The following is a 24,395-nucleotide window of genomic DNA, read 5'->3' on the forward strand; positions in this document are numbered from 1 at the left end:
ATTTAAAAATGTAAAACGACGATATATAAAGTATATATTAATCATGTATAAAATTTGGAAAACATTTTTTTGAGTCAAACTGACTTTTGTTGATTTTTGCGTATTAGTCTCGAGCATTAGGATTGCAGTACACTATGACTTGACTTAAATTATCAAACAAATATTGACCAACATATAAATATATATAATTAATATTGGTTCGTGAATTCGAGGTCAACCCTGCTTTGTCCAGTTGTTCAATGACGTCATATGTATTTTTACTACAAAATACAGTATTGTGAGTTTCATTTGCTCCCTTTTTAAATGCTTTTGCAATATATATTTTTGGGACTGAGAATACATGCGCTGCTTTTATAAATATTTTACGAAATAGACACAAGTGATCAAAAACTACATTATATGGTTGGATTATTAAACCGAATATCGCCCTTCAAGTCTGGTAACCTAAGAATTTAGGAAAATGTCCCCTGATTGACGCGAATCCTAAAGATAGATCTATGGACCTTGACAAGTCCCATTCGGGGTACGAATGCTTTAGTACTTCGAGATTATTATACAGACGAGAGGTTCTGTTTTGGGGATATTCTATGCATTAAGTTAACGTTGGTTACCAGGTGTTCAATCCATATGAATGATTTTTATCTCTATGCAGTTTGCGAAATGCCTGATACGAGAATGATGTTTATGAAAATGAAATCTTGTGGTCTATTATACTATCTGAAATGATTATTTATGATAAACTAATGAACTCACCAACCTTTTGGTTGACACTTTAAAGCATGTTTATTCTCAGGTATGAAAGAAATCTCCCGCTGTGCATTAGCTCATCCTAGAGATATTACTTGGAATCATTCATGACATATTTCAAAAGACGTTGCATTCGAGTTGTTGAGTTTATCAAGATTATTACTAAGTCAATTATAGTTAGATATATTATGAAATGATATGCATGTCGTCAACTTTCAATGTAAAGAAAGTTTGTCTTTTAAAAACGAATGCAATGTTTGTAAAATGTATCATATAGAGGTCAAGTACCTCGCGATGTAACCAAATATAATGTATTCGTCCAGATGGATAAGGACGGGTCATGAAATTTATCAAAAGTGAATGTGGAAAATCAATTGCCATATATTATACATTTCCAGAAAAGAAAAGTAAAAGTGACAATGGAAGTGGATTATTTAGTGTTTCGTTGAAAAAAAGTTTTCAATGTTGGGTTATTCACCAAGACACTACCTTCAACTTTTAGCCTCACCTAATCCAAAAACGTTAAATTAATATATGAAAAACTAATTAATTAATATTATAATAATATAATTATAATATTGGTAAATGACTAGTGATAAGTCATTAAAAATGTGGCTGTAGTTGGGGACTTGGGGTTACCGAATTTGACATACGAGGTTAAATATATTTCAAGATTGGAACTTTATATTCTTCAGACAGACCATGAAATTTATCAAATCGTGAAATCAATTTATAATAAAGTGTTTTTACTTTTAAATTGTAAAATCGATTATTTTTTTTTTATTTTTATTTTTTTGAAAGACAAACTCACACACCCACTTAAATCTAACTCGAATATATACACCACGAATTGTCCTAAGCAGGACTCGAACCCTCAACCTCAAGGTTGTAAGGGTGACCTCGATACCGCCAAGCCATTGGCTCTTTGGTGTAAAATCGATTCATTGGACTTTCTAAAAGCTTTTATAGATATTTTTCGTGCAAAGATGCCATCAACTCTTTAGTAAAATACAGCAAATTATATCCTTTGCAACAAAAAAAAAAAAAAAAAAAAAAAAACCAATATTTTATAGATTATGGGTCGAATTATAATTTCATCCTTGTTGCCTCATATAAATAAAATTATATTTTACATATTTAAGTATGCTGTTCTGAAAGTCGGTGATATCGTCACCCATTAACTTGATTCAATTGCAAACTCAAGATTTACCAGGAAGTCTGATTTAGCAATCAGAACTTAATAAAAAAAAAGCAGCCAGAACTGCACATGTAATCACTGAAGCGATGCATCGAAGGACATCTTAACAACATTGATCTAAGTGTACACTAAATGAGCTTACTAGTATTCACAAAATTTCCCAGGCTTAACCCATATAATAATGATAACTACCCACCTATTACAAAAGGGTAGTAACACATAGGGGCTAATCTAAGGCTTGATTCCAAAAGGAGAAAGAAAGAAAGATAATAAACAAAATGTTTTAATAAACGAGAGATGAATATCCTGTACACATAGCAGCGCTCTTTAGGCTCCTCCATCTCTTCATGATTTTATACAAAAACACCCAACAACTATCCATGCCATGTCAGCTTTACTAAACTCCAGTTAACCTAATTAGTTAACAAATTGCACCCTGCTTCCATCTTTTCCCAGCTGATGGAACCGAGCTTCATCTGCCTGATTATCAACACCAACAATCAGCATCAAGTTCAAACTAATCCTTCTCATTTAAAGCCTTCGAATCCATAGAAAATATGATCTTAATTCCTAATAATAATCTGGTATGTATCACAATAGTATAGCAAAGTAGGACGGTAGTATATCAATCAGCTTCATATTTTTCCCGGATGAGTACATAATTTAGGTAGCAAGAGTAAAGTAGGACTAAAGTATAACAATCTCTCAGAATTCTAACTTATCCTTCTCATTTAAAAAAATTTCAAGTATTCCATCTAACCCAGTCAAATTTACCCTTTACTCAAACATGCCTGCCCCACCCATCTTGTCATTCCTAAAATTAGAGAAGGAAAATGCAAGTGGAAACTAACCTGTAAACTTCTGTTACAAGGACAGCACAAGCCAAACACTACTGCCCAGTAGGCTCTATTCCCATCTAAACCTAGTAGGTAAGATGGGGGAAGTAGTTATGAAGAAGGCGGCTGCTGCTGCTGCTGCTGCTGCTGCTGTACACTAGCATCATGTGCGACAGGATTAGGCAAGCTGTCTGAAAAAGACAGCCTATGAACTGTATCTTGGTCCACGGCCAGTCCAGTGCGTTCATTCTCTGTTCCTAGATGGTTTGTTTGTGGTGAAGACACCTGCACATAACTCTTACTCAACTGTGTTCCCGGATTACCTGAATCAGCAGCCGAAGAAGATACAACAGGTATTTCAGTACTATTTGCATCATCAGAAGATACACGAGGCGTTGGGACAACTGTACTTGGCTGAGAGGAATTGGGTGACTCAGCTTGTTTGCTTGTAGACTGATCAGATGTCTTGGCTTTCCGATTAAGCAACAAATTCTGAGGTGTATTTGCTTGTTTTTGATTCACTAACTTGTGGTGGCTGGTACTTGAGGTAACCAACGATGAAGCATGGTTTTTATTGTTTTTATTATCACCCGAATAAGAAGGCTTTTGCGGTTTACCAGATAACGTCTTCTTCAGGGGTGTTTGACTTAAAGAAGACTGAGGTACAGATTGCTTTTCAGCACCCTGAGAAGAACCCTCATCTGGAATAAATTGGCCTCCTGAAAACCCATTTGGTAGAGAGGAAGAAGAATCGGTAGGAAGATTCTGATTCATCATCATATTTCCCCTAGCAGCTTTCATAAGCTTAGCTTGCTGCTGAGGTGGCATCTGTTGTCGTTGCTGAGGTGGCATATGTTGAAACTGATTTGGCGGACGTGGTCTCGGCTGCTTTATGATTTGGTTACCACTCGGTTGAGGGTTCCTCGCGAGCCCATGAGGTGGCGCTGGATGTTTTGGAGTCATAGATGGTGTCCCCATTGACACGGGCGGAGAAGAAGATCGCGTACTATTTTGTGGAGACGAAACAGGAAGTGAAGACTCTTGTGGTGGTGGTTGTTGTTGTTGTACATGTGGCATCACGTGATTGGATGTAGAAAATTGTTGCTGTTGTTGGAGTAACCGCTGTTGCTGAAGTTGTCTCTCTTTAGCTAATCTCATTGCATAATGATTTGGGTGTCCCTGAAAAGGGGAATTACTGGTAGGCACAAGTGGTGAAGTTGGGCCAGAAATTGGACGTGGATACGGTTGTTGGGGAAGTTGATTCGGAAACGATGAACTTGGTCCACCCGAAAATGTAGGAACTCCTTGAGTTGGCCCAGGCCCACTTTGTGTTACTTGGTGATCGATGTTGTTGTTGGGCTGTAAAAATTAGAAGATTAAGTTTACGTAACATAGTATAACTGAAGATGATGAATGTCACAATACAATGCAAACAGAAACTGACCCGAATCATATGCATAGGATCACGTGGCCTTGGCCCAGAGTGCATATTGGAGGAACTTGGTGTTGCCATTCGAGGACTCAATGTGGATGTTGATGCAATCCCTTGATAGCCTGGTCTAGCCATCCTCGGGTTTCTATTAATACCCGCAGGACCCATACCATTTCCAGCAGGTAATATCCGACCGGTACGATCGGTTACAGAATGTGATCCAGGTGGCAAACCGGGTTGCTGAGCATTTCGTGCAGATAACATTTGATTGTATTGTTGTATTCTTTGTTGGTCATCTGCTGATGATGAGCCTGTTCTCGGGATCCCATATCTTCCTTCTCTACTATATAGGTACAAAACAAAGAATCAGGATCTGATACCAGAAAGTAGAGTTTGGATGAACACCACTGGGAACAAAATCTCAAATCTATATACAAAATTACCTATGAGACGGATTAAATGGTGCAGACACAGACTGAGGGTTACTGCCATGAACCGAGTTGGACGAACTGGGTGCAGAGGAGGCGGAACCAGAACCAGAACCAGAACCAGGAAGCACTGGGGGCACAGGACCATGGTTTAGACCTGGTGGGAACCCACCACTATGAGGACCTTGATAGCCAACTGGAAGAACATCTGGGCTGGATGACACTGCTTCACATAGGTCAAGAGGCCTTACAAGAAAAACAGGGCAGAGCACAGTATCAGGATATATGATGACAAATAATAAAACATAAACAAAAAGTAGACATTCGATGTCAAGGGTTACATTAGAACATAACAAAAAACTCACGTAAGGACACGACCCCCATTATTAAGGTTATTTGGGTGGACTTGGGAAAGAGCAAATGCATGAGAACTATGAGGCTGCTGCAACTGTTTTGGATCCTGATTATCCTTATTTGGAGAAGAAAAGAAAAAAAAAACGAACAGATTATGTAAGTACAGTAGCACAAAATTTGAAGCATTAGCCAATAGACACACAGTATCGCGAAAATTGGTCACCTGCATTCGTCTGTAATGTTGTTTCTGTCCAATTACAATAATTTTTTCAAAGTGAGATTTGAGTGTATCCTCTTCCATTGGTCCCTGCAGCCGTTGAAATAATTGTCTTGCACTACCCTGCATAATATATATCATAACACAGAAGCAACGATATAGTTCAAACTTTGGAATCAAATTTCATAGCATACGAAATACATTAAATAAAAATAATAAAAAAAATTGAAAATATTGCCTCCGGAATGCCAGGTAACGTAGATGGATAAGGTTGAGATGACCCCGAATCTTCAGCGCTATCAGCTCCATCACCAGTATTTCTATCCATTAAGATTTTGTGCCGTTCTTTGCAATCTTTGGCTTTGCGAAAGATGCACTGCACATATTGCAAAGATTAGTTGTTATAGCCCGGCTGATTTCAACTCGTTTACCTAAGAACGAGCCGGTAAAGCTGTATTTCTAAATCCTTTTATATTTGAAGCTCAAGATTATTATAACATTAATAGCTTTGTAATCATACCTAACCCATTAAGTAATATGAAGAGTGAAATTAGAGAAAAATGTGCTTGTGAAGCAATGCAACCTGACACATGATAGATTTTTAAGGACTAGGCACATACGAACATACTACTTACCTTGAATTGCAAAGTACTGTTAATGGCATCACTTATAAGCTCCCAATTCGGACCCATATCATGTACCAGTACGACAAGGGCCTGAGAAAACAAGAACAGTATGTATGACATCTAACATTTGGTTATAAGAGGGGGAAAAAGTTTTCAGTGACCAAAAGAAAAGGGAACAAAAAAGTCAACCTGGTCCTCAAATAATGACCAAGCATTTCCTGAACCAGGTTGCCCAACAGGGGTCTGCAGAAATGTAAATCAATCATTAAATCATGAAAGAAAAAGCTTAATTATAAGCATTAGAGAAAGTTAGCAAAGTACCTTAGGTGCTTTGACTTTCCTACTGCGATCACGGACAAGTGATTTAATGAACTTATTTTGGTTGGACATATTACTCATTTGAGACGCCACTGTAGTAAGATTGTCATTTAATAATAAGATTGCAAAATGTGATTAAGAAAATACATGAAGAAATTTAATAACACACATAAAATAAGAGAGCCGTACCGCTACTTCCATTGGAGTCAAATTGATGTGGGTCCAGTCTCCTCCTTGAGTGATCCTTCTGAGGTTACATAAACATAAAAAAGATTAGACGAAAATTGCTATCATGTTCCTCAAACTGAAGTCCACAACTTTATCACTTAATATAAGGCACCAAAATACTAGTATTAAATAAATGTTAAAATTCACCTGCTCATTTAGATAATTAGAATCAAGTTGCCATCGGTTCTCGAACGTGGATCCCTACACCGTCATAAGACAAAATTCAGTTGCGACAACTAAAAGACAATAAGGCTCCAATGAGTGTCTACATACCGGATGTTTTTCTTTCTTTCTCTTTTTAGGTCTATTTGATACTTCCATAGAATCAAACTGTAATTGTTTTTCATACTCTCCCATGGATTCAGCTTCCATATTGTTCTGTATTTGAGAAACAACATGTATATTACTTTGCTCATCCTGAAAAGAATTGTTATCACCACTTGAACCGTCTGTTCTGTTTGGTGCATGTATTTGACCCGAAGATCCTGCATTAAATGGACTTATAATCCTCTGTCTGGATGCAGTACGCACACGTTTTGTTGGAATTGTAACGTTTAGACTGCTGCTTGATCGTTTTCCGTTCAACACAGATGGTTGAGTTCCTATAGCCCTTTCAACAGATTGCATGTATGATGGATCACCTCCCATATCATATGGTCTAGGACCATATAATTTGAAATTTTTCCTTCCTTTTTGAGAATTTTTTGTTGATTTGATACCTTCCAAAACACCTGGCATATAATATGTGCTTGTTTCTCCCTCATCCTCTTCAAATGCATTATCTTGAAGAGTAAAATTTACATGAAGTTAGTTTCAATTGGTAAAATTACTAAGCACGGTGTAAATATAGCAACAAGTTTATATTACCTGCAGCAGCATCATAGCCAGAAGTATCCACTTCCTCTTGCATGCTGCTCCCAGTTCTCTGAAGATACAAAAAGAATAAATAGATAAATTAATTAATTAATTAATTTGGTCAACTTAAAGTTGACTGGTGATGTAAGAGAAATCATCCATATTCGTCAAATCTGTTTATAGTTACCATACACCAAAGAAATGGGCTTACAGATTCCTTTCAACATTCTATACTTCATTCTAATTGTAAAACGCTTATTTAACACTTCATATATAGTACTCCGCATTTTATGAAGATTAAAATGATGTGCCGAACATGTGGATCTAAACAACTCAAATGGTAAGTAAATCCTCACATATATTACCATTGTAAACTGTAAAAAAATCCTATCTCTACCCTCCAAAATAAAAAGGACAACTTAGTCATATAGTCCTAAAAAATTACAATAAAGGTGTTTGCTAGTCTGTAAACTCAGTTTTGTCAAAAGATAAAAATTAATGTGACAGCTCACCCTTATCCAAATCTATGTGCCTAATTTCCTTATAGGTGACATCACATTTGTGTCTGCTTTCTAGTAATAATGATCAGAACTATAGAACCTCAAACACCAACCTAAATACTTCACTGCCATAGGATTAAAGACTTAAGAACTAAATACTATTTTGAGAAGAGCACATATACATATAAATTATATATACACATTCAAAGAAAAATTAAGTCTTTACATGAAGAGAAGTCCGTTCACAACAGTTTTTACCTCAAACTGAAGCAAGTGAGAATCAATAGCCTTTCTGTAGGCCTCTATCGCACCAGGTGGTACTGTATAAAATAAATTCTCCTGCATTACAGATAAACCATTAAATATAGACGTGCAGGGATAGCACACCAAGTAACAATGTAAAGCGTTATTATTATTATTATCCCCATTGAACTTCACAGCTAAGTGAAGATAGTATTGGAGTGTGTATAATTTGCCTCATTGAGTTTGTGTAACAAAACTGGACTGTAATGAAGCAGAGCCTACTGAAACCAATTACTGGAAAACAATGGAACTGGACTGTACCTGAGCCAACAAAACCACACAATACAAAAAAAATGAACCCAAAAAACTGACCAGATTGAACCAGAGTCCAACAAAGAACCGAATTTTGAAACTTTATTAAAAAAACAAGAATGGTTTATAGTAGAAAAGTGCAGGTTGGTTCAGGTTCCAGACCAAGTCAATAACCAGGTAACGAGAAAATATTGAACTGAGAATCATCTCGAATATAACCGAATTCCCAATTCCAGTTCAGTTATTTTAGTTTGGTAATCCAAACTGATTTTTACACATGTTATTGACAAGCAGAGGTAGCTAAATAACGCATGCAATCATGGTCCATACTTCTGTCAAATTATCTTCCCACAAACGGTCCATTATGCAAAGATCAGATATATTATCATAAGACGCAGGCGTTTGAGGTGCGTTCCAAAGAATAAGCGAGCTATTATACTCCAAAAACCTTGCTGCATACTCCTGAATCCCAACTGCACGATCCTTATTTAGGCCGTACGACTCAGCTCCCTTGTATTTAGCCTGTAAAATGAAACAATATAAGCTGTGGTCTATCATATCACTGCCATGAACTTTTAAAGTTTCAGACTAATCAATAATATCCACCTTCAAAAACATTAATTTACTCAGAATTCATTTATACCAAGTCATTATGCGTTCAATCCAACATCATACATTCATAACCATACCAACTAACAAGAGCATTCTTTTTCGATAGTGCCGATAGATTAGTTAATACTCACTACTATAACAGTTTCAAATATTAAAAAAAACCTGTATCATGTCCCAAAACTGCATGACAGCTGTCGCCAAAGCATGAGACACTTCCTTATGCTTCTGCAGTGAACTTTGTTGTTGGAATCTTAACCGAGAAGCAAAGGCAACGTTTCGGGATATTTGAGCAGCTGCGGTTACCTTCCAAAGGCGCTCCTGTAGGTAAACAAGGTACTGAGAATCACGATAGCTAAACCAATCGACCAAAAATCTTATTGAGTTACTGATCGAATAATACATATTAATAACTTGAAGAAATAATTGATATATTATTGGGGTGACTTTAATCTATACAAGTAATAAGTATATACAAACCTGTGCGAAATCATTAGCCAACCAAGACATTTCCTCAAGGACAAAATCCCACTGAGATTTAAGTCGTGTCTCTATAGATAACGTTCTAACAGGTAATTCAACCATCCCCTTACGTTTCGCCTGTTTATAATACAATCTCGAATCAGTTATTCGGGATATTATTCTGGGGATACGACTTAACTTTCTTGAATTCGACATACATGATGATAAAATAAAACAAACCTCTATGATTCGAGCCTCTTCTAGAATCGAGTCTTCACGCTCCTTGATTGCCAATTTCAGGGTGTCCTGAGAGCATGCATTTTGCACTGTACATTCTTCGTGAACACGAGACTCATTTGAACCCTGAGGTCTGTTATTACAAGGATGTCCATCTTGAGAAATGGAATCGGGTCCCACAACAACGCTTGATTTTCTTTCTGTTTTCAAACTAGTAGGTCCATCTGAGCCAACTTCTTTGGCAGTTTCAGGTCCTTTTAAACCTTCATCCTGCTTTGAAGCCGGATCGATATTCAACATCTCATCACTATTTTTTGCACCTATATTAACACCCTCCAAATTTGGTTCCATTGGCCCATTAGTAAGCAAAGCATTTCCATTTCCATTATTGTTAAAACAGTGCTGACCCGTTTGCTTACATGACGAATCCTCGTCCAATATCTTATTGGTATCAGGTATACTTTTCATCTCTTCTGCATTTCCATTACCGTTGGTTGGAACTATTATATTTGCTAACGTTTTAGGCTCCGTTGAAGCCGTTATAATAAAAGCATCCTGACTGTCAGATTTTAATGGAAGATGATGACTCTCTAGTAAAGCATTAGCGTGTGGACCACGTGCAGGGCCAAGGGTTGATTGTACAGCTGGCTCACCATCTAATTCATTTCCTATATGACTATTAGAATTTTTAATAGCATCAGGACTTTTAGGGTTGGAATTGGAGTTTAACAAGTAGTTCCACTCCTGATTATCAGCATCGTGTGTGGGTCCCTTAAAATCTCTTGAAACATGCCGAGAATAATCGCGATTTGGCCGATGAGATCTAATCCTACGCTTATATGACTTTTTGGGCAGTTCAAGAACAGCAGATTCGCCTGATTCTTTTAGTAGCATGAGATTATCAGCACTGTTTGGTTCACACACTGAAGGAGCACCTAATCTACCACTACTCTCAACAGAATCTCCATGGGGTGAAGCAGTAATTACAAAACTACCCTTTGCTTCACTATAACACCATAAGAAAATCAAATTAACAATGGAAAATATTATCAACAATGATGATATTAAAACTACATAAACATAAATATTGCAATTGTTACACATTAGAGACAGACCTTGTCTTCAACTGTTTAGAATGCCGCTCTGTCAGTGATGTGGACTGAAAGCTAATCGAAGCTACATTTCCAGGTTTCAAGTCTAATGGATCTCCGCCCTGAAATTAACAATTTAATTTAAATATCTATGCTGAAAAATTCTTTAAATCATAATTATGAAAATAATCACATCAGCCTACTTTCTGCAAGAATTCTAATTCTCTTCTAAACTTCTCAGCAGCGTTGAATGTTTGCCTGTAGAAAAAACGAACCAGTTATGTTTGTTTTGTATGACAAAATATAAAAAGGGATGAAAGCAAACATATTAAAGTACACTAAGGATAACTACTGTTACCTAAGTTCGGCTTGAGTTTTCTCAAGATCTGATGATTGCTGCAAAGACGGTGTTGAAGAAATCCCAACTCCTCCCATGAAATGAGCTCAGCATTGACTACAAGCATCCATTCATACCCACAAATAAAACCTACAATTATGTTCCAGCCCTTAATTCAGAAAGTATGTTAATTTACAAAAAAGTGTGCAAGAATCACATAAAAACAAAATAGACGAAAATACAATACCAGCAAACACGTGAAAACAAATGCCTATAATACACACATGATATGGATCTTTGAGCATTCCAAATAAAAAGTGACAATGTGATCGAATATACGTTGTATGTATTAATCAGCTGCAATGGGACTATGTTCAAATAGTTCACTTATAAATTTCTTTGGAAACGAAAAAAATTATGGATATATAGCTTAAAGCCCGTAATAAAATATATTAAAGTGAGATACTCCACTAATGTAACTACCTAAATGTACGATATCTAGGGGGTGTTTGGGTTAGCTACGTACAGGAGCTTATCAGTTTATAGCATTATCTAATTTAAATAGAGTAACCTAATTCAATGTCATATTCACAGATGTGCTTAAGTTGTTCTACTAAAATTGCAGATTAGTATGACAGCCTACCAATTTCCATATTTGTAATCTTAGAAAGGAATACTTGTTCATCATCACCATGGACGTATCAATTGTCATGTAACATTGTTTAAAACATGCACATGATAGCTTATAGATACTTAATACTTAGGAGTTGGATCTCATCATATAGACATCACACATCGGACAAGCAACTACGAAAAGACACTACAAATTAAGCTAATACTGAAGAGATATCAATCAACCTCGGCCACCTCTGTTGTTCTTCGGTAGACGAGGTTTGCACGAACAAGTTACATGTGCACCAGTGAATGAGAGAATTCATACATATGAGAATGATGGATAAAATAGAACATATTTTTCCTAATAGAGTAACAGTCATGTACACAGTGAGAGAAGTAATATAAAATTGCATGTTACTTACAGTTGATATTGTGATTATGGAATATGTTGCATGGAGAACTATTATTATAGAAATAAGCAAACATGGAAATAATCTACATCCAGATAAGCGTTTTTTTACCATAACTGTAAGTTCATATTAAAATTATCATTCAATTCATACACCCAAGCAACACTATCTATAAGTAAATCGCAGTTAACATAAGACTTCAACTTCAGTTAACCAATCATTAGTTCATGATGCACAAAAGAGCAAAGCACTACAACTTACATCAACGAAAACAATATCCAATCCCGCGTGTGCGAGACACTTCAACTTACAGCAATAAACTTATATACAAGGACAATTAGAGTGCTTGGCACACCCCATTGCCTACCACAGTACATACCCACGTCACCGTTGTAAATATTTTTTATCTCAACAAAAAAGTTCCACCAAAACACATATAATAACGAATAACACACTAATTTGAGCAAAAAAAGTAACCCTAGTTACATTTATTTGGACTATGTTCGTTTACAGACATGCATTCCATCAAAATGCACCAATACAGCACTTCAATTACATAACTACACATTCATTACCATACAACCAACTCAAAATCAAAAATTCCCAAAACTTGCAGTTCTAGGGTTTTAACAAAATACAACATTTCGTCAAATTCAAAAGTTTCAGCAAGAAATACCTGAATTGCGAAAAGCAGTGCAATAATTCCCAGCTTAGAAACGTTTTCCCTAACCTAATAAGTTCTAATTTAAACCCAAAATCGATCAATTTTTCGAATCAAAAATCAATTTTGCCCTAGAAAATACAGGACACGAAAAGAATAGAGTGTGTGGCTCTTATTAGAAATTGTTAGCCCTAATCACTCAGAAATTATAGATACAGATGATATACATAAATGTTGGATTTGTGTTTTGTATATATGATGTTCGTCTTCAAGCTCGTAATTATGTTTCTCGCTCTTAAAGGTTTCTCTCTCTAAGATTTGGAAGGAAAAAGAAAACTATTTCGTCGTCTCCGTGTGTAAATGGGCTGGACACGCAGAAGTTGACGAACAGGGCTTTTTGGGCTTTTTGTTTTCCTATTGTTTTCTAGTAAAAAAGAGCTACAAGGGTGATTTAACTTATGAGAAAAATATATAATTCGCCCTTTCTCAAAGTTTTGTTTAATCTTCACAGGGTATATAAAGTTTAGTATATTTCAAAAAAAAAAGAAAAAAAAAAGAAAAAAGAAAACAAGGATACAAAAATATTTTCACAACATGAAACAAACAACACACGTTGTGTGTCTCAAATCATGATAGTATGTATGTATGTCACTCTGTCACGGCCGATAATTTCTCAATCATGATCGAGAATTACTGATCACGACTAGCAACTCCTCGATCACCGAGTCTCGCAATACGCAAATCCAATCATAGTGAATTGCGTGTTGTGAGACCCGGTCATAAATACTCCGCAATAAAAACTAATAGTCACAGACCAACAATTTCTTGATCATGACTGAAAATTTAATACTAGCAATTTACTAGTCATGACTAGGTGGTGACTAGAAATGCAATTCGTGACAATGATTTCTAAATCATGACTAGGTCAAAAGATATGTCGTGAATGACTATCTTTATGAAAAAATGCAAGTCGTGAACAACGATATCTAGGTCATGATCAATTGAGTCGCAAACATAAACGTGTTTCAATGATGACTTGATCATGACCGATAGTTTACAGGTAGTGAAGAGTAATTTTTCGGTCGTAACCCAATCATGAGCGGGATTTGTGCAAAACTTTATGACACTCTAAATTTTTAATGATATTATAATATTATCTTATCTTATATACGTTTTGGATGCAACTTTTTCATATTCTTAAGTTAAGAAATTAAGTATCGCATTTTACTTTACCGGGTCAGGCAACCACTCGCAATCGGTCATGACCTATAACTCGTCCGTCACGAATAGCATAATTTTGTCATAGCTAAGAAATCGGTGATCGTAACTTGCAATTTTGATCATGATCAAGTAACATAGAGATCATAAATCGAGACTTATATATTTGGTCATGCTCATTTCTTTACATAGAAATCATCAACTTTCATTTTCCGGTCATGATATGGTCTGCAAAATTGTTGGTCGGAACCTCCATTTCCTGGTCACGACAAGGTCATGCTCGAGACTTGCATATGTCAGTCAAGATCGGATCGCGTAACACGCAACACAAAATATGCAATGACGGGTGTGTATGTTGCATGACCAAATCATGACCCACATATCGCTGATTGGAACTAGCACTCTTCGCCCTAACCACGAATTTGTTGGTCGCAATTTGACTTCTCTTTTATGACCCCTTCACCTTATTATTCCTTGTTAATTTATAACTTCGTTCACTTAATTGTGTGGGACGAAAGCACTATAAGGACATATGATATGATTAAACATGATATTCAAACTTACAACTAGTACGAATAGTAAAATAGTGTCACATACCTCCAACATATTCCTTCAAATTCAAATTTGCTTTTTATAAACGTATATGTTCCACGAATCTTTAAAGTGTACCTATGGAACCCGATTTCTGCAAGGGTAAGCAAATGGCAGGGGCCTGCGTGTGTCCTGGGAGATTTCAATTCTACTCGTTTATGAAGGAGAGGTTACGAGAAGTGTATGATGAAGCTAATACGGTAAATTTCACAAATTAGAGATTACGAGTTTACTCTCATCAATATTACAGTTGGGATTTAATTATGCGGGTTCTGCTTTAGTGTACCTCACGTATCATCACACGAGATATGCAAAGATCAAGCTTCATTACTTCTGCTTAGATGTTTACGGATCAAGTTATGTAACATTTTAATGTACTTGGGGCTTAATCCAGATCTATAATCACTACAAATAAATCTTCATTTTTGACACTTCTATTATTTTTGACACTTAACTCATGAATAACTTTGACTTGTTTTTGACACCTATAAGTATCAAAAAGTTGAAAGCGTGAAAAAATATGGTGTCAAAAATTGAAGTGTCAAAAGATATGGTGTCAAAAAATTAAAGTGTCAAAAAATATGGTGTCAAAAAATTTGAAGGTGTATTAACTTTTTAACAATTTTATAGTGTCAAAAAGTTTTCTTTTGGCAATTTTAATTGTCAAAAACTTAGTAACACCTGTAGGTGTCAAAAACATGTCAAATTATTTACATTTTAAGGCGTTAAAAAATAATGCAAGTGTCAAAAAAATGAATTTTTTTTTTTTTAGTGAATGGATGGCGTAAGTTTTATTTGTAATTGAGCCAAACCAATTTTTTTGTTGGTGGGCCTTGATGATTAATTAAAACAAGATTTATATTTTTAGCCAAAAAAAAAATAGAAGCAAAAACTTTTTTTTTCTTTCGTTTTTTAAAAAAATTTGTTCACGAACATTATAGTTGAGATGAAAATATGAACATTTAGTAGAGACACTTTGTGATAAATGTTTTTATTTTGGCGAGAAAACGCTCTAAGAAGTAATATATAACAATTATCGTGTTTTTCGAGCGTATTTTGAGGTTTTATGTGACGCCCCGTACTAAATCAACATGTACGGACCATCAGCAACATGATCATTACAAGGTCAAACACTATATGCTGTTTCAAAAGAGTTTGCATTCAAAGTAAAAGTGATGTCTTAACCAACATCAAATGTTTAACAACCCAAAAGTATGCTTCTACGAATTGCAAGCATAAGTAATAGTACGTGACCCATAGGTCGTTACAAATACATCGTTTCAAAAGTATCATGTTTGAATGCAAAATAACGTTTCATGCGGTGACATCTCTAATAAGCGCAGCGGGTGTCTACAAAGCATGACTAGTACAGCGGAAGCAAGCAAACCTTAAGCACCTGAGAAAAACATGCTTAAAAACGTCAACACGAATGTTAGTGAGCTATAGTTTAAGTATAGCAGTAAAGTAAGGTAGGCCACGAGATTTCAGTGCTTCAACAAGCATTTAAATCAGTAATCCAAATCAGTATGATAAAGTATATGTTCAACCGTGGACACTCGGTAACTAACTTAACGTAAAATAATATATCACCCCCTGAAAGTACACTTGGCAAGTGCGTATGTTTACGAAGTATTAAACACTCGTTAAATGCTAGCGCGACTAGCCCGAGTGGGGATGTCAAACCCTATGGATCCATATCTAAGATTCGCGTTCACGGTTCAAAAACCAATGATTAAACGTTACCGAGCTAAAGGGGATGTTTATGCCGTTGTATAACCCACACATATATAAGTTTAAGTACTCGTGCCTAGTATGTAAAACATAAAATCCGCATGTATTCTCAGTTCTCAAAATAAGTTAAAGTAAAAAGGGAATGCTATAACTCACAGCGATAAAGTAGTGGTAAAGTCGAGTCGGGAAATAAGCAAGTACGTAGGTCCGGAAAGTCCTCAAACTAAGTCAAATAGTACTAAGTTAGTAAATCGTCTCAATAGATTTAAATGTATGTAAATAAGGTCTTAAGGGTCATCATCATTCATCATCAAACAAAAGGTGTAAAGTAAGTTTCGTTTATGAAAGAAGTTTAAAACAAAGGCTGACTTCGGTCAGTCACCACGGCCTCTAAACCTACTGAAATAATGTGAGACTAGTGTCCATGGCTCCGCATATGAGTCCTTTAGTTGTGGTAAAAATCCCAGAAGCAAACTCGTCTTCGTTTGACTGTGGCGACGGTCTAAGTGCGAGTAGGTCAGAATTTTCAGCACAACGTTAAAAGGACATAGTGACGATCGGAGGGACATAAATCCTAAACCGTAACTCGGATTAAGACGAGTCCTAAATGAAAAGTTATCTACTCGAACAGAGCTATCTGAAAATCGTCTTTACAGTAGCCCAGGTTGTACGGGTCAGACACAGAAACAGTAAAACAGTAGGTTCCGGGGTTTCTTGGTACTCGATGCTTATCACGGTTCTCATCCTTGATGCATATAGCTTCAAGTGTACAACTCGTTGATGTGTCTACATCATATTTACCAAGTTTTGACCATCATAACCCAAGTGTAAGTCTAAGACAAGTAGCACAACTCAATTAAGTGTTGTATGTAGTTTGATGAACCAAAGTTACATCAAAGTCCTAGATTTAACACATACATGAAATATAAAATTAATATTGAACTACAAACTTGAAAGTAAACTAACTAATCAAGATCTTAAGATATAGAACATAGTTCTTAGTTAGATCTTGAAGATCCAAGACCCAAAGGTCTAGATCTAAAGTTATTAAGTTAAATCTAACACAAGTGTATGAAGTTATAACTAAAGAGTTACACTTCCATGTTCTTGAACTTTCAAGTTAACTTTTGTTCAAGAAAAATAAGATCAAGATTAACTAGTAATACTTGACCAAATCACGACTTTAAAGTACATAAAATGAAGAAATAACCTAAATAAACAAGTAACTAGTTCATTGTTGTTCATACTTTAAAGATTCAAGCCAAAGTCTTGATCTTTAAGAATGTAAACTTTTAAGTTTACAACATGAATTACAAGTATGATTTTACAACACATGAACCTTAAATCTTTTAGGACATTATATGTAGAACATAAACTAGGAAGTTTTGTTCTTGTTTGTTCTTGTAAATACAAGATAAAATGAAGAATCAAACTAAAGAGTTTGATTCTTAAATACTAGTAAGTAATAACTAAAATAACAAGTAAGTAAACTACAACAAAGAATAAGTAACAAATTAACAACAAAAGAATGATGATGAGAGGTGTAAGGTTACGGTTTTGAGCAAGGAAAAGGAGAGGAGAAAATATTCATGTTACTTACAAGAATGGAGAGAAAGTTGAGAGGAAAGATGCAAGTATTTTTGTGTGTGTGTAAAAGTGAGAGAGTAATGAAAGAAAGCTAGTTGATAAGTAATAAAAAAAAAATTTGAATCCTCTCTTGCACTCCCTAGGTGCCGACGGTTTACACATCCAAAAGAGGGAGGGATTAGTCTACTAGACTCTTACATGTAAAGGCTTAAAAGGTGGTCATTAAGGGTGCTTGCATGGGGACTAGTTGTAAGTAACATGTAACAAGTCTTTCATTACAAACTAAGCTCGTTTCTAAACCTTAATGGACTAGTTACATGTGAGTTGGGCTAAAGAGTCCATAAAAGATGTAGGGTGGGCTTTTAAGTCCAATAACACTAATAAAAGCCCAAGTTCCATTAATTAACAAATTAATCCAATTAAAGCCCAAGTAATTAACTAATAACCTTAGTTAATTAAAATGATTAATAAAAATAATCATGAATGTAAATAATATTCTAAAAATATTATTCGTGAAAGTTTCGTGTGTCACAAAGACGTTTCGGGCATTTAAAGTCAAGTATGATCAATCAAAGTAACAAGTAAATGTAATAACATACATTCGTTAAATCACAAGTATTAATAATAATTATTAATAAATAAACGTTGGAAATTCCAGGGTCGTTACATTACCCACCTGTTAAAGAAAATTTCGTCCCGAAATTTTAAGAAGTGACCAACAATGGTACCGTGTTCGAATAAGAAGGGGCGTATCAAAGTTCCGTGAGACTCGTAGGTTCAGAAATGAGTTATTTACCTTGAAAGGTACTTCGGCGTATGAAAGTGAGAATAGGTATATGCCGTTAATTAAGTCTCTTGTTGTGACGATCGGTCCAAATCCATATGGACGAACACGTCATTCATTGATTTCATTACGAGGTATTTGACCTCTATGATACGTTTTGTAAACATTGCATTCTTTTGAAAAGGCACACCATAAATGAATATTTAAATCAAAGGTTTTCGACATCTAATGATTTCTACATATAGACAATCACCATAAATAATAGTTTACAACAGTACTTCCATTGACAATGCAGTCAAAATAAGATACATGGTGATGATTTGGTGAATGCAACGTTTCCTTGAAAAATATGTCATGCAAGACTCCATGCACATAGCTTGTCTAACATCTAAGCAAACAGCGGAAGACTTCTAGGAAACCTGAGAATAAACATGCTAACAAGTGTCAACACAAAGGTTGGTGAGTTCATAGTTTTAGTGTTTCGTATAATCTGTATATAAAAGTGGATCACAAGATTTTAGTTGTTTCATCCAGAAACGTTTATCAAAATATTCTACGAAATTGAGCACCCTGGTAACTAAACTTTAACGTATATATAATTTGTACCCTTTGTATAATCATCTTAATAATACACGCAAACCAACGTGTACGCTTCTCAAATAGCATACGTCCGTTAAAAGGCTAGTGCTCTAGCTCGGACGGGGATATCAAGCCCTATGGATCCATATACTACTACTCGCGCCCACCAGTTCTTATAACTAGCAGTTAACAGTTACCAAAGCTAAGGGATTTTCGGTTCAAACTCAGTGTAGAATTTAGTATGTACTTGTATCCATTGCGTTTAAAATAAAGTGCATGTATTCTCAGCCCAAAAATATAGATTGCAAAAGCAATTAAAAAGGGAGCAAATGAAACTCACGCATATAAATATTGTAAATCAGTTTATAAAGCATTTGCATGTGTTCTCAGCCCAAAAATGTAGAGAGTAAAAGGGATCTTATGAAACTCACACATATAAATATTGTATATCGGTTAATAAAGCATTTGCATGTATTCTCAGCCCAAAAATATATTGAGTAAAAGGGATCATATGAAACTCACTGTTTAATATTGATATACAATATTGTAGGAAAGCATGTAGACGCATCGGAGATAATAAACACGAGGTTTGATTCACAAAAATACCCCCGAACATTACCCATAACCTCCTTGGCAATAACCCATATTTTCCTTAGCTCTAGCTCACTCGGAAACTCGTTTTGAAAATTACTTGGACAGTACTCCGTCGTAATATTTTATGTACATTATTATTTTTGTATCGCAAAAATAATAATACTAATAATAAGATTAATAAGATTAATAATAATCTTAATAATAATAATAATAATAATAATAATAATAATAATAATAATAATAATAATAATAATAATAATAATAATAATAATAATAATAAATATTATACGGAGTAATATATATTTGTGTATGTGTGTTTGATTTTTCATTCGAGCAAAACACCTGAATTTATAGTACCTGGCCTGGAATCTGGAGTCATGCGACTCGTATGGAAATGGCCTTCTGGCCATGCGACTCGCATGAGGACCAGGGACAGCTCACATTGTTTTTGTCCTAACATTTGTCGACATAATAAAATATAAATATAATATATATAATTTAAATTAATTAATTATATATTATATTAAATTCACGTGCATAGTTGACTTGTAATTTTTGTTCCGATAAGTCGTACGTTGTCACTCGACTTATGTCCCGGTTCCGGTTTTTCGAACGCCCTTTCGTACGCTGAGAAAACTTGTACTTTACGTTTCGTGAATCGTACCTTTGTCAAAATATAGTCTTAAATCATCCATAAAATATACCACTGTACCACTGTAGCAAAGTTACTGTAGCAAAGTCAATTTTTACTGTAGCAATTCACTGTAGCAAAGTCAATTTCACTGTAGCAAATAGTGATTTTCGAAAACACTGTAGCATTTTGAGTAATGTGGCAAATTGGAAAACACTGTAGCAAATTAGTGTTTTACTGGTTCATCTTAAACGCTTTAGTTAACTTATCTAAATATCAATCGAATCAATAAACGAATGTTACTATCGTTTATTATATATATGTATATATCTTTTTAATATACATAAATCAATTTTTAAATACACATTGGAAGTTATTTATAAATAAATTTTAATAATAAATATCTCAACTTATCATATATATTCAAATAGATATTTAAACCAATAAGTTTAATGTACGGTATCAAACAATTAATACATTGTTACCTTTTCATGTTATAGTATATATGTATCTGTTTACATATAATTGTTCGCGAATCGTCGAAAACAACCGAAAGGTATTTAAATATATAAAAGTAGTTCAAAAATTTTGAGATTCAGTTTTACAGACTTTGCTTATCGTGTCGAAAATATTAATCATACAAAGATTACGTTTAAATTTGGTCAGAAATTTCCAGGTCATCACACTTGTCCTAAGAGGTCAACAAATTGATTTCGTTTCTGATTAACAGGAGTGTGTCATCTGAATGTATATCCACAAAAGGAAAGATGGTGTGTTTAGCCTTACAGGCATCTTCAGTGAGCTGGATGTGTGAAATGCATCATGAATGTTTCTAAACTCATCTAAAACATCGAGCGCTTATGTCGTAATACAAAGCTGACAGGTAGAATGGAAAACATGGTGATCACAACCATGCGATTTGATGTCTGGATAGTGTTAGCCACGGATTTTACTAAACCCCTTAATTTCGGAAGGAGGCCATAGGCATAAGGAACCCGATATTTAAGAACGTTTCATTTGAATAAGTGAATTGAAATTTTAGCTAAAAGTGACCAATCGGACTTGCAAGCCATAGTTATTCATAGTGTCTTCAGAATGGTCTGAACGAACAATGAGGGATGTCATCTAGTTTACCATACTGCAGGTGAACCTAACCTTGGATGAAATGAAAGCACAGTTCCGTAATGTAACTTCATCCTTTCAGTTACATGTTGAAGTTAGGGTTAACGTTAACTAGAGCAACATACAGTTGCAACCAATGAAGGAAGAAATATTTAGAGTATCCACCTCAGTGTCGTAAATGTTTTAAGCAGTCCCCTCCCAAGGGATAACAAGATCCATAAGTTCTCAAAGCATCTTATATTACATTTCCGAAAGAAAGTCCCACGAAAGGTGTGATCTATGAACGAGAGTGAATTCTACGAACGGTTCGTTTTGAATTTATCCGTGTACTTAAGGGAACGCGCGGATGAGAAGATACGTGAACCCTTGGTCATAAAGAATGGTCTACTCCGAGTGAAAAGAATCTCCAAAAATTTTGTATCTCAACATACTGATCCCTGGAGATGATGTTTATGAGGGTGTTGCGTTTTGGCCATGAAATATTGAGAGTAGAAACTCACCTAGTGCCTTTCCTACAATAGGGTGACCACTGAGTGTACCTCAGAAAACTGATTAATCGGCCCGCGCTTTTATCATGTCTAACTTTAAAAAGAACATTTTATGGGTGTAAAGATTTTCTAACAAATTTTATAAAATTTCCACCCAAGTGGTTCAAGATTTTTAACAAAGATCTTAATAGTAAGATTTATCCCTATCGGAGGGCGAGACGAAGTGTGATCCCTACATGGTGTAGTCTTAATACGAAAACTTTTAATAAAATCAACTAAGGGAGTTTTGAAAACAAAACCTTTAAACGTTTGTTGTGACAACATAAACGGAACGAAGTTCCTAGTAGATTTAGAAGTAGGTACAACGTGTATCATTTTGTTCAAAACTATTTGACTTAAGTTGAATAACTCGGTAAAGGAGCGATTTTTAAATAATTTGAAGATATAACTTAGTATCAAAATAATATATATATATATATATATATATATATATATATATATATATATATATATATATATATAATAAGTAAGTATAAATTTATACATATCTGATTTTATGAATCGTATAAGTGACAGAGAAGTTTTTAATACTTTCATTGTCTGTAAATCTTGTGAGGTCCGCACAAATAAACAACGTGTAAAAATTTTGATAACCATAGTTTTTTTTTCGTATTTTAAAGGTTACGTGTTGAAAAAGATTGAGTGGAAAAGCTTTGAATTATCGGGTGACCAGTTACTAGGTAATGAAAACTAATGACATAAATGTAGCTTTGGTAATTATCAGAACACAAGTCTTTGGCCAAAAATTTCACGTGCGAAGCCGTTGCTAAAAAGTGAGGTACGAAGGATAGAGCACGAGGATGAGAAGTTAATCCCTTCTTGAATTTGCAAAATGCCAAACAGGTCGTGACTAATAATGAAGTCGGAATACTGATGGTGTTAATGTCACTAAATGAGAGTTTCTTAGAATGAGTCAGGACTTAGGGTTATGTAAGAAAGAGTATTGTTCCAACAGGTGTGGTGAAATAAACCCATGGGGTAACGCAACAGTTTTGAATGATTTAAGTGTTTGCGGATGCCCGAAGGCCTTGCATGACGTGGTAGTCAGTGCCTTTATCACGTACACACGAATCTCTAGATTTTGACGGTTATAAAGCCTTTATGATGACTTGAATACGAATAACACAAAAGTTTTATAGAAAAAGCAACGAAAGTTTTATAGAAATTGTTTATGGTGACAATGTAAGAGAAGGAACGAAGTTTTTAGTAAATTAGAGTTATGTACAACACGTACCGTTCAAAGTATACTATCTTTTGAATGAAAGATTTGGTTTGTAAAAGTGAAAGTAAGGTTTCATACGTATTTGTCAAAAATAAGTAATCATTTACTTTTATTTTATATAACGGGTATGAGTTCAAAAATCTGTACGAATGGCAAACAAAATAAATTTATTTTTATAAAGCTTTGAGAGGATAGCACAGTAAAACAATGTGTGAAAAAAAAAATTTGGCAAACAAAGTTTTCATATTTCGGAGGTTACAAATTGGAAAAGATTGATGAGAATCGAGTAAAAGACTTTTGAAAATTTCGAGTGATATTCGAGGTAATAAAAACCATTGAATTTATATGTGATTGACGACTATTAGTAGGGCATAAGTCCTTTGACCAAAAATGCTTAAGTGTGAAGTTGTTGCTTATAAGTGAGATACGAATGGGAGGGCATGAGGATGAGAGTTAACCACTCATTGATTTTTGGAAAATTTTGAACTGGTATGACTAACATCGAGGTAGGAAGGATGATGTTGTGGTTATCATCGAATAAAAATTTCCTCGTAATAGGTTGGGATTTAGAGTTGCGTAAGAATGAGTATCAAATGAAATTCTTGGGTAATCTTTAATATAGAGTTTTAATTGCTGAAGTGACGGAATACAATTTCCTTTAAGTATCGTTGTGCAAGTTTGTCCATTGTATCTGTTTCTTTCATGGCTAGAAAGTGAGTAGTTTTGGCTAGTTGGTCAATAATAACCCAGATGATGTCCTAACCGCCTTACCGTCTTTGGTAGCTTAGTGATGAATTTCTTCCCATTTCCATTGTGGGATTTCGGGTTGTTGTTATGTAACTAATACGGTTCAGTTTTCGGGCTACATCTCTTCCCATAATAGTTTCACCATTCTTGCGAGGTATACGAATAAATTTTCCTCGTTATAAATAAATTCCGCTTTCATCCTTGAAAGTCAGTTCGTTTCAACTATTTCATCAAGTTTCCTAACTTGATGAGTATTAAGTTAATCTTAAAGTTCATCCCCACTATTGCATCAAATTTTCCAATTTGATGGGTGTTAGGTTAATCT

At 35.0% G+C, this 24,395-nt stretch overlaps 1 protein-coding gene across 5 annotated transcripts; it reads right to left on the minus strand.

The window, feature by feature from the left end:
- Nucleotides 1-1,988: 1,988 nt before the first annotated feature.
- LOC139856195 (chromatin modification-related protein EAF1 A-like) lies at nucleotides 1,989-13,016 on the minus strand. 5 transcript variants are annotated; one of them, XM_071845448.1, is made up of 23 exons: nucleotides 12,732-13,016; nucleotides 11,052-11,180; nucleotides 10,897-10,951; nucleotides 10,718-10,815; nucleotides 9,606-10,608; nucleotides 9,384-9,503; nucleotides 9,069-9,224; nucleotides 8,625-8,816; nucleotides 7,998-8,078; nucleotides 7,252-7,309; nucleotides 6,658-7,166; nucleotides 6,532-6,585; nucleotides 6,346-6,403; nucleotides 6,160-6,248; nucleotides 6,028-6,081; nucleotides 5,848-5,928; nucleotides 5,451-5,588; nucleotides 5,219-5,335; nucleotides 5,007-5,110; nucleotides 4,657-4,887; nucleotides 4,226-4,553; nucleotides 2,797-4,140; nucleotides 1,989-2,425 (listed from the first exon to the last, which is right to left on the minus strand). In XM_071845448.1, exons 2-22 carry the CDS (start codon nucleotides 11,126-11,128, stop codon nucleotides 2,893-2,895), a joined length of 4,851 nt encoding a protein of 1,616 aa, XP_071701549.1. In that variant the 5' UTR covers nucleotides 11,129-11,180; nucleotides 12,732-13,016; the 3' UTR covers nucleotides 1,989-2,425; nucleotides 2,797-2,892. The 5 variants fall into 5 exon arrangements, with proteins under 5 accessions (XP_071701549.1, XP_071701548.1, XP_071701545.1 ...); XM_071845447.1 differs by having other exon boundaries at nucleotides 5,007-5,335; XM_071845444.1 differs by having other exon boundaries at nucleotides 4,226-4,556; nucleotides 5,007-5,335.
- Nucleotides 13,017-24,395: the final 11,379 nt, after the last annotated feature.

Source organism: Rutidosis leptorrhynchoides, chromosome 6, assembly GCF_046630445.1.
Source record: "Rutidosis leptorrhynchoides isolate AG116_Rl617_1_P2 chromosome 6, CSIRO_AGI_Rlap_v1, whole genome shotgun sequence".
Taxonomy (NCBI): Eukaryota; Viridiplantae; Streptophyta; class Magnoliopsida; order Asterales; family Asteraceae; genus Rutidosis; species Rutidosis leptorrhynchoides.

Excerpts from the sequence above, each read along its gene's own strand:
- LOC139856195 (XM_071845444.1), bottom strand. The coding sequence starts at position 11,128 with ATGGGAGGAGTTGGGATTTCTTCAACACCGTCTTTGCAGCAATCATCA. Across the intron at positions 10,816-10,896 it reads AATTAGAATTCTTGCAGAAA|GGCGGAGATCCATTAGACTT; the intron begins GTAGGCTGATGT and ends TGTTAATTTCAG. Across the intron at positions 9,504-9,605 it reads AAGAGGCTCGAATCATAGAG|GCGAAACGTAAGGGGATGGT; the intron begins GTTTGTTTTATT and ends TATTATAAACAG.